The 11,189-nt window shown below is 38.8% G+C and overlaps 1 protein-coding gene across 1 annotated transcript; it reads right to left on the minus strand.

Annotated features, from left to right (window-relative positions):
• Positions 1-3,224: 3,224 nt before the first annotated feature.
• LOC114497638 (60S ribosomal protein L17-like) lies at positions 3,225-3,820 on the minus strand. The gene has a single exon (XM_036026547.1). The coding sequence runs from the start codon at positions 3,785-3,787 to the stop codon at positions 3,236-3,238; it is 552 nt and encodes a 183-aa protein (XP_035882440.1). The 5' UTR covers positions 3,788-3,820; the 3' UTR covers positions 3,225-3,235.
• Between the last annotated feature and the right edge of the window lie 7,369 nt (positions 3,821-11,189).

The following is an 11,189-nucleotide window of genomic DNA, read 5'->3' on the forward strand; positions in this document are numbered from 1 at the left end:
CAGTCTGATGGGAACTCCTTTGTAGGTAACTCTCTCCTTTTGTCTTGCTGCTTTTAAGATTCTCTCCTTATTTTTAATATTGGGTAATATAATTATGATGTGCCTTGGTGTGTTCCTCCTTGGGTCCAACTTCTTTGGGACTCTCTGAGCTTCCTGGACTTCCTGGAAGTCTGTTTCCTTTGCCAGAATGGGGAAGTTTTCCCTTATTATTTGTTCAAATAACTTTTCCATTTGTTGGCCTTTCTCTTCTCCTTCTGGTACCCTTATAATCTGGTTGTTGGAATGTTTCAAGATGTCCTGGAGGTTCCTAAGCCTCTCCTCATTTTTTTGAATTCTTGTTTCTTCATTCTTTTCTGATTGGATGTTTCTTTCTTCCTTCTGGTCCACTCCATTGATTTGAGTCCCAGTTTCCTTGCCATCACTATTGGTTCCCTGTACATTTTCCTTTATTTCATTTAGTGTAGCCTTCATTTTTGCATCTAATTTGCAATGAAATTCAACCAATTTTGTGAGCATCCTGATCACCAGTGTTTTGAACTGTGCATCTGATAGGTTGACTATGTCTTTGCCACTTAGTTGTGATTTTTCTGGAGCTTTGATGTATTCTTTCGTTTGGGCCATTTTTTGTTTGTCTTGATGCCCCTGTTTTGCAGTTAGGGGAGGGGCCTTAGGTGTTCATCAGGGCAGGGCAACTCCCATAACTAGATTGTGACACTGTATATGGAGCAGGGGTCTGAGAGGGAACAATGGTGCTTGATCTGCTCTCTGCCAGATTTCAGTCACTTCCGCCGCTTCCTGAAAGTAAAGTGGGCCCTTCTGGTGCTGATTCTCATGTGGATGGGTTTGTGTACATCCTGGGACCTTGTGGGTCTCTTCAATGAACTCTCTCATGAGGCTGGAAGTTTCTTCTGGCACCTCAACCCCCACAGGAGTTTTCAATGGGTATATTGAGGCTTTATTTCCCCCAGCAGGGACCCTGGGTTGCGCAGTCTGTCTTGCTCCCCAGTTTCTCCTGGTTTATCTGTATGTAAATGTGGGACCACCTGGCCTGCAGGCCACCTTGCTCACCGTGCCCCATTCCACAATCCACTGCCTTGCTGGGTCTGCCAGCTGCCGCTTTGTGCTCCTGGGGTCCAGCAGCCGCTGCCTTACTGCAAGCCCTCTCCGTCCAGGCTCTGCAATTCTGCCCCTCCTACTGGTCTGGAGAAATGTGTCTACTTTAACTCCTTGGTTGTCAGACTTCCATAAAGTTCAATTTTCTGTCAGTACTGGTTGGTTGTATTTTTAAATTGTTGTCCTTCTTTTGGTTGTGCGAGGAGGCACAGTGTGTCTACCTACACCTCAATCTTGGCCAGAAGTCCTCAAAATTTACTATTTCTCTTTTTTTGTTCATATTCTAGGCAAATCTTTTATTGCCATTGTCCAGCTGCAATATTTGTACTGTATCTGTAACCAGTCTACAATTTAGTTTATTATTTGAAACTTTAATTCTGATATATTCCTTGTCTGAAATGTCTTTATTTTTTATTTTCAAAACATTTATTTTTCATAGTCACCTGTATCTCCCTAGTTTAAAAAATTAAATTTTTAAAAAAATTTTATCATTTTTCTCTTAAATGTATGTTAATCTTTCATTCATCTCTTCAGCTCCCCTAAATATGTTGAAATCTTTGTTATACTGTGAATATTGTTTCCTGTGAATTAATGTTTTGATTATGTTGATCAATCTGGTTGACTTTCTTAACATTAGAATTCTCCATCATATGTTTTGATAGTTTAGATTGCAGACCCATTTTGAATAGAAAATGTGTCATTTGTTGTCTCTGTCTCTCTTATTCTGCTCTAACTAGTGGAATCCTTCTTTCCAGCCTTTCCAGTCTTCCAGTCCCCACTTCCAGAATTTGGCCTTATCATGCCTGGAAATATTACCTGAAGTGTGTAGAAGTATCACCAATCTAGTCACCAGAGCAGCATGGTACAGCCACGGCCTGAGGAGGTAGCTCCAACCTCCATGATCTCAGGCCTATAGCATCACCAGAGACACAGTATCAACCAGCAGTCAGCGGCAGTTTCTTCTTTGGCTTCCTTTCATGGGAGGGGGTGCTCTCTCACAATCATCTGTTGTGAGGTGAGCTCCATTACTCAGCCTACCATGCAGCCATTGTGTTCTTTGATTCCGTGCAGGCATCCAGCTCCTGACCCCATTGCCTTTCACTGGGTTGGACCGGAGCAGGTCTGTGGTTTCAGTCTTGCTCTCCACTGGGTGTTTTTATTTATCCTCTACTGAGATGCTTTTGAGACAATGCATGTCTATCTGTTCTTCAGGGGTTTGTTTGTTTTATCCTTGACATGTGTTTGGAAAAGAGGAAGTTTGTCTAAGTCCATTAAATATTTTGACTAGAAATCTATTACTTAATATTTATTTATTGACTCCATTTAGTACTTTGTACATATTTTTATCAAACTTAATAATTTATCTTTGGAACTAGTCCTTTTCCAACTTCACATCTGAGTCTCAAAATTCTTGAAAATTTGACAAACCAGTTTTTAAGCAGAGTTCCCATTTTAACCTACTTGTGAAGGTGTTAGTTCCTCAGCATTCCAGTTATTAGAGGTTGGCATGGTAAACTAAGCAAATTTTAAATTTAAAATTCTTCTTTCTTGACAAATTTCTGAACCTGGTAGGCTCTATTCCATCTATACAAATTACATATATTTGGCATCTAATACTCAGAAGTTTCATTGTTATGGTTTTTATTGGGGGAGAAATATGATGTGACTGCATCACATGAATTAATCTTGATGACCAAGTGAATGTGCTTTTTAAAATTATGTGGAAACAAGTGAGATAATTTAAAAAGTAGATGGAACACATATTTTTATTAAGCAGTTGTGTATGAGGCTTAAATTAGTCATGGAATTTGCTTGGTTTTTGAATATTTCAACCTGACAAGGCAAATAGAGGTAGGTATCCAGGGAATAATGGTACCAGAATTGTGATAGTTCTTATTCTGAAGATATTACACGATCTTAAAAGTTAAAATATTCTAACATCATTCATTTACTCAGTATTTAACTTACATATTTATGTTCAAATAATGTAAAATATAAAACCATCTTTGTATATAAACATTATTTTATGATATAGATAACTGTCATGTGACACATGTATATATTTATTTATTTATTTATTTATTTTGTTAAACTTTTATTAGTTATTTATTTTATGCTGAATTTACTCCCAGGCCATAAGCTTTTGTTTCTTCAGTTTCTTCTGGGATATCTTCTTCTGCGCAACTTCCTCCTCTGGTTTGGGAACGATCTGCTCCTTCTCCGTGAGGATCATCTCGATGTGGCAGGGAGAGCTCATGCAGGGGTTGATCCTGCTGTGAGCCCTGTATGTTCTGCGTCGCATCTTGGGAGCTTTGTTCACCTGGATGTGCTCAATGACCAGAGAATCCACATCTAAACCCTTAAGTTCAGCATTACTCTCTGCATTTTTAAGTATGTGTAGCAAAAACTCAGCACTCTTTTTGGGCCACCGACCCTGTGTCCAGCCCCACGGTTTGGCCTGGGCACACCTGCTCACTCTGCCATTGTATCGGCAGAATGGGACACACTGCGTCTTTAAAGTGACATCTTTCAGATACTTGGTGGCTTTTTGAATATGCACACGCTTGATGATCTGGGAAGTTTTGCGAGTGTTCTTAAAATGAACACGAAGATTTGAACCTCTTGATTTGCATGATTTTGTGGGGTTCTCCCGCTCAAGTGAATAGCGAATCATCTTCAGAGGTCACCCCTGGTTGCTTTTGGGAAGAGGAAGCTATTTATTATTTTCAATTAGTTTACTTTCAATATTATTTTGTATTTGTTTCAGGTGGACAACTTAGTTATTAGACAATCATATGCTTTACAAAGTGTTCCCCTTGATATTTCCAGTATCCAAATGGCATCATACAAATTCATCTCAATATTATTGACTTTATTTTCTATGTTTTATCTGACATCCCTGTGCTATTATGTAACTACCAGTTTGTACTTAATCCCTCCACCTCTTTCTCCCAGTTCCCCAGCTCCCTCCCCTCCGGAAACCACTCTGTGCTCTTCATGTCTATGAGTTTGTCTTAATTTTGTTAGTTTGTTTATTTTGTTCTTCATGTTCCACATATAAGTGAGATCATATGGGATTTGTTTTTATCTGCTGACTAATTCCACTGAGCATAATACCCTCTAGGTCCATTCATTCTGTTGCAAATGGTAAGACTGCATTCTTTTTAATGGCTGAGTGATATTCTGGTTTTTTTTGTACCACTGCTTATTACCCACTCATCCATCTTTCCCATTATAAATAATGCTGCAATGAACATACAGATGTATACATTCTTTTCAATTAGTGTTTTTGGTTTCTTTGAGTATATACCCAGAAATTGAATTGCTGAATCATAAGGCAGTTCCATTTTAACTTCATTGTTTAATATTTTTAATGACTTGGAGTCTAACTAAACTTCCTTAGGGTTTTAAGAGAGCTATAAACATAGGGTTAGCAATTTAGAGGAAGACGACATTATTTCCAATTTAGAGGGAAACAGGAAAGGCTACTTTGATGTAGGGGCACAGGTCCATGAAGGCAAACTTTATAAAGGTTTTCATGGTGGCTGCACCAATCTTCATTCCCATGAACACTGCATGAGGGCTTCCTTTCCTCCACATCCTCGCCAACACTCGTCATTTATGAATTCACCGATGAGAACCATTCTGACTGGTGTGAGGTGATATCTCATTGTGGTTTTAATTTACATTTCTCTAATACTTAGTGATATTAAGCATCTTTTCATATGTCTCTGTCCATCTGTATGTCCTTTTGGGGTAAGTGTCTATTCAGGTTATCTTCTCATTTTTCAATTGTTTTGTTTGTTTTTCTGGCATGAAAATGGTTAGTATGGCTTGACTTGGTTAGTATGAGTTTTTTATAAAATTGGGTATTAAGTGCTTACCAGTGTTATTGGCAAATATGTTCTTCCATTTAATAGGTTGTCTTTTTATTTTATTGATGATTTCCTTTGTTATGCAAAGCTTTTTAGTTTAATGTAGTCCCATCTGTTTATTTTTTCTTTTGTTTCCCTTGCCTAAGGATATACATCAGAAAAAAAATTGCTACCAGAAATGTCAGAGATTTTACAGCCTGCATTTTCTTCTAGGATTTTTATGGTTTTGAATTTTACATTTAAATCTTCAATTCACTTTTAGTTTACTCTTCTGTATGGTGTAAGGAGGTAGTCTAGTTTCATTTTTTTTTTTACATCTATCTGTCCAATTTAGCCAATGCCATTTATTGAATGGAGCATCTTTACCCTATTGTACACTGTTGCCTCCTTCATCAAATATTAATTGAATGTATAGGTATGTGTTAATTTCTTGGCTCACTATTCAGTTCCATTAATCTACAGGTCTGTTTTATGTTAGTACCATGCTGTTTTGATTACTGTGGCCTTATAATATAGTTTAATATCAGGTAGCATTATGCCTCCAATTTTGCTCTTCTTAGTATTGCTGAGGCTATTCTGTTTTTTGTTAGTTTCATACATATTTTTGTCCTGTGAAATATGGAATTGGTATTTTGATAGAAATTGCATTAAATCAACATGTTGCTTTGGGTCTTATGGACATTTTAATGATGTTAATTCTTCCTGTCCATGAATATAGTATATGCTTCAATTTATTTGTATCTTTGATTTTTTTCTTCAATGCCATATAGTTTTCTGAGTACGTATTTTCTACCTCCTTTTTGAATTTATTCCTTTTGATGCAATTTTAAATGGGATGTTTTCTTAGTTTCTTTTTCTGATAGTTCATTAATAGTGTATAAAAATGCAACCAATTTATGAATATTAATTTTATATTCTGTTACTTTACTAAATTCATTAATCAGTTCTAGTAGTTTTTCATGGAAGTATTTAGGGTTCTCTATATATGGCATCAGGTCATTGGCAAATAATGTAGCTTTAATTTCTTTCTTTCCAACTAGGATGCCTTTATTTCTTCTCGTTTGATTGCTGTGGCTAAGAATTCTAGTACTATGTTAAATGAGACTGATTAAAGCAGACATTTCTGTCATGTTCCTGATCTTAAGAAAAATACTTTTGGATCTAAGATGGTGTCGGAGTAGGAAGGAGCAGATTCGGCTTTTCTCTGCTCAGGGGAGAAAATCCTGACCGATCTATGGAGTAGAAAGGCAAGCAACCAACATATTTCAGCATTTTTGAAAACAGAGGACCAAGGATTATGGCAGAGCCGAAAGAACAAAGAACAGATCATAAGGGGAGTGCTGCAGCAAGGTAGGGTCCCAGGACAAGCGTGTGGTCCCGGGGCTGCAGCCCCAGGCCCGGGGCCGCTGCTGGGTTTACCATAGGGTTCTTGGGAGAGAGCCAGGTCAACTGCTCCCTCCCCAGCCGAGCAAGGTCTGAGTGGCTCTGGGAGGAATCCAGGTGCTGGCAAACACGGGGGCGGTGAGCACCTTTTGGAGGCGGTGGACACCAGAGGGGCCGAGTCGCGCAGCGGACCCGGACTCCCATGGTCACTGGTCTGGCTGGAGCTTTGGCGGTGGGAGAAGCCAGGCCACTGTGGGGAGCAGCGGGCTTGAAAGGGAGGAATTTCTCAAGAGGAAGGAGTGAATAGGCACAGACACTGTTTGGGGAATTCTCCTAAAGTGATCAGTGGCTACAGCCTGTCTGCTACCCAGCTGTGGGCGCACCGGTGCACGGGCGCGCCTGCAAGGAGAGCATCCCCGCACACCAGCCCACAGCAGTAACCCTGGGGAAAGACCTGATTCCCACACCCAGGGCCCAAAGCTGAGGAGCCAGTGTGACCTTCACTGGCCGAGGAAGAAAAGCCAAACAAATCATCTTTCAGCCTGTCTCAACCAGCAAGAGCAGAAAAACCGGTTTGGCCACTTTGAAATCAAGAGACTTTTTAATTTGATTCTATTTTTTTAACAATTTTTAATTTTTCAAGTTTTATTGTTTTTATTCTCTTTTGATTTCTTTTTCCTCTCTTAGTTGATTTCTTGTTTTATTCCTTCCTCCTTCCTGTCCTCCAATTTTATCTCTTCTTCCTTCCTTCATCTGCCTTTTCTATTTTTTATTTTTTAAAATTTTTTCCTAAATACCTACAAGTGAGACAAAATCCTGGACCTGTGAAAAGACCAAAGTTGAACCCAAAGAAGGGGCATCACAACAGCTGGGACAGTGAGATAAATGTCACTCTGCTGTTACAGAGAACCTGCAAGTTATTGCATATTTGTATTATTATTATTTTTCCAGTGTTCCTACATCTTTTTTTTTAACAGTATTTTTACATCCCTCTTCTTTTTATATAGCCTGCTTTGCTAGGCTGGATATATTGAATGACCTGACAGCTTTCCCCTGATATCTCTTTCTATACTGTATTACTAATCTACTGTCCTTTAACTCACCTGTGTCCCATCAGCACACTACTCGATGTTCTGTACTCCCTATTCTTGTTAACTAGATCTCATAGACTCTGCCATATGAATGTTGCCATAATATTATTGTAAATAACTGCTGTTCCATGCAATTGTAATTACTTCACAACACCCCCGCCCCCCGCCCTAGATCTTAGCCCATTTCAAAGTTTACTGAACTCTATTACTGTAGTGGTTAACTCTATTCTCTCACACACTACACCTATTTACTATCCTTTACTCTCACCTTACCCCAGAATCTGACCGCCCACAACCTCCCTGCTTTATAGATCCAACTCACAATCCTTCCTCCCCCAACAAGAGTCTTATCTTCTTTCCATCCTTTCTAAAAATAAGCTAGCTGGGTGGAAGACCACGGTTAACACTATACATAGTGAAAGGATCTCCTACAGCTTCCCTACTTGCTACTACTGTAAATAGCATAGAATTCTCTGTTGCTGTCTTAAACCATTTTGCCTTCCCCCTCCAACTGAGGACAAAAAAGAATAGGTGGAGGAGGTGAACACCAGGATACCCACTGGAAGAGGAAACCCAACAACAAAGGAACCACTAACAGATAACAGCAGAAGAAGGTGAAGGAGGGAGTAGTAACCACACAAACCTCAATCCAGGACTTATCTGGAAATACAACCAAACAGTAGAGACAGTACCCAATACAAACAACTGAACAAGATTTCTTTAAACCTTGTACACACAGAAGAACCAGCTTCAACACAACCTGCCCTCACCAGCACAACAAAATACAGAAGGTGGTGGTCAGAGTGACCCACATTTAACCAGCTGGCGGGAAGGAACCACCAAAGAAAGACTCAACAACAATCAAAACCCAAAGGCAAACACAAAGCCAACTTAAACGACAGCCCAAGACCAGTGAGCTTGGGAGATCAAGGAAACATCACCACTGAAACTCACTGCTATTCTACTAAAGAAGTTCACAATATAAACCCAGGAAGCCAGAACAGATCAATATAAGAAGCTGAGGTGAACAAGAAGAGTCTCAAAAACAATGGGAAGACAAAGAAATAATCCCCAAATGAAAAGAAAGGAGGAAGCCTCAAAAAGAATGCTAAATGAAATAGAGGCAATTCAACTATCAGATATTGAATTCAAAGCAGTGATTGTCAGGAAGCTCAATGAGCTCACAATGAGCTACGAGAAACTACAGGGAAGCTACAATAAACTCAATGAAAACTACATCAGCATAAAAAAGGAAATAGAAACTCTCAACAAGGGCCAAGAGGAAATGAAGAATACAATTTCTGAACTGAAGAACACAGTAGAAGGAATGAAAAGCAGGATCGATGAAGCAGAAGATCAGATCAGCGAGCTAGAGGACAAAGTAGAAGAAAACACCCAGAAAGAGCAAGAAAAGGAAAAGACGCTCAGAAAAAGGAAGAGGGATTAATAGAAATGCAAGACAATATGAAACGTAATAATATCCGTATAATAGGGATACCAGAAGGAGAAGAAGAAGAATAAGGGATAGAAAACCTAGTTGAACAAGTGATGATGGAAAACTTCCCTAATTTGATGAAACAAAAAGTCACACCAATACAGGAAACACAGAGAGTCCCAATCAAGAAGAACCCAAAGAGGCCCACCTCAAGACACATCATAATTAAAATGGCAAAATTTCAAGACAAAGAGAGAATCTTAAAGGCAGCAAGGGAGAAGAAGGAAGTAACATACAAGGGGGCCCCAATAAGGCTGACAGCTGACTTCTCAATGGAAACACTTCAAGCCAGAAGAGAATGGCAAGGAATAATCCAAGTAATGAGAACCAGAGGCCTGCAACCACGACTACTTTACCAAGCAAGGCTCTCAATTAAGATAGAAGGCCAAATAAGAAGCTTCTCAGACAAAAGAAGTCTAAAAGAATACACCTCCACTAAACCAGCTCTGCAAGAGATGCTAAAGGGACTGCTTTAAGGAAAGAAAGGAAAAGAGAGAGTGAGAGAGGATCACACGCACATAAAAGTCAATGAATAGGTACCTATCAATAATAACCTTAAACGTAAATGGATTAAATGCTCCAATCAGAAGACATAGAATAGCTGATTGGATAAGAAAACATGACCCACACATATGCTGTCTACAAGAGACCCACCTCAGGATAAAAGATCTGCACAGGTTGAAAGTGAAGGGCTGGAAACAAATTATCCAAGCAAATGGACAGGAAAAAAAAGCCAGGGTAGCAATACTCATATATGACAAAATAGACTTCCAAAGAAGGGCAATAAAGAGAGACCCAGAAGGTCATTTCATAATACTCAAGGGAAGAATTCACCAAGAAGACATAAATATTGTAAATATATATCCACCCAACATAGGAGCACCCAAATACATAAAGAAAATCTTAGAGGACTTCAAGAAAGATATGCACAGCAACACAATTATTGTGGGGGATTTTAACACCCCACTAACAAAAATGGACAGATCTTCCAAACAAAGTATCAACAAAGATATTGTGGCATTGAACAATACCCTAGACAAAATGGGCTTTACTGATATTTACAGAACCCTCCACCCCAAAGAAGCTAAATACACATTTTTTTTCAAATGTACATGGAACATTTTCAAAGATTGACCACATGATAGGACACAAAACAAGCCTCAACAAGTTCAAAAAAATTTAAATCATACCAAGCAATTTCTCGGATCACAAGGGACTGAAACTAGAAACCAACCCCAAGGAAAAAAACCCAAAACACTCAAATTCATGGAGATTAAACAGCATGCTATTAAACAATGAATGGGTCAAGAATGATATTAGGGAAGAAATCAAACGGTTTTTGGAAACAAATGAAAACAAACTCACAACAACCCAAAACTTATGGGACACAGCCAAGGCAGTCCTGAGAGGGAAGTTCATAGCAATACAGGCCCACCTAAAATAGTTAGAAACATTTCAAACAAACAACCTAACCCTATGTCTACAAGAACTCGAGGACCAACAACAAAGACAGCCCAGAGCAAGCAGAAGGAAGGAAATAACCAAGATCAGAGCAGAACTGACAATAGTCTCTAATGACATAGAGACTAAAAGCACAATTCTAAAGACCAATGAATCCAAGAGTTGGTTCTTTGAAAAGATAAACAAAATTGACAAGCCTTTAAGCAGACTCATCAAGAAAAAAAGAGAGAAAACCCAAATAAACACAATCAGAAATGAAAGAGGAGAGATTACAACAGATACCACAGAAATACAAAGGATTGTAAGAAATTACTACAAAGAGCTGTATGCCAAGAAATTTGAAAACCGAGATGAAATGGACAAATTTCTGGAAAAATATAATCTTCCAAAACTCAAAAAAAATGGAAGCAGAAAGGCTGAATAAACCAATAACAGCAAAAGAAATTGAAGCAGTAATCAAAAAACTCCCAACACACAAAAGCCCTGGACCAGATGGTTTCACAGGAGAATTCTACAAAGCATTTAAGGAAGAACTAACACCTATCCTTCACAGACTATTTCAAAAAATCCAAAAAGATGGAAGACTCCCAAACTCTTTTTATGAGGCCAACATCATCTTAATTCCAAAACCAGATAAAGACACAACAAAGAAAGAAAACTACAGGCCAATATCGCTGATGAACATTGACGCTAAAGTCCTCAACAAGATACTGGCAAACCGCATCCAACATTACATTAAGAAGATCATACACCATGACCAAGTGGGATTCA

This window comes from Phyllostomus discolor, chromosome 5 (genome assembly GCF_004126475.2).
Source record: "Phyllostomus discolor isolate MPI-MPIP mPhyDis1 chromosome 5, mPhyDis1.pri.v3, whole genome shotgun sequence".
NCBI lineage: Eukaryota > Metazoa > Chordata > Mammalia > Chiroptera > Phyllostomidae > Phyllostomus > Phyllostomus discolor.

Coding starts and splice junctions, on each gene's coding strand:
- LOC114497638 (XM_036026547.1), bottom strand. CDS start 3,787: ATGATTCGCTATTCACTTGAGCGGGAGAACCCCACAAAATCATGCAAA.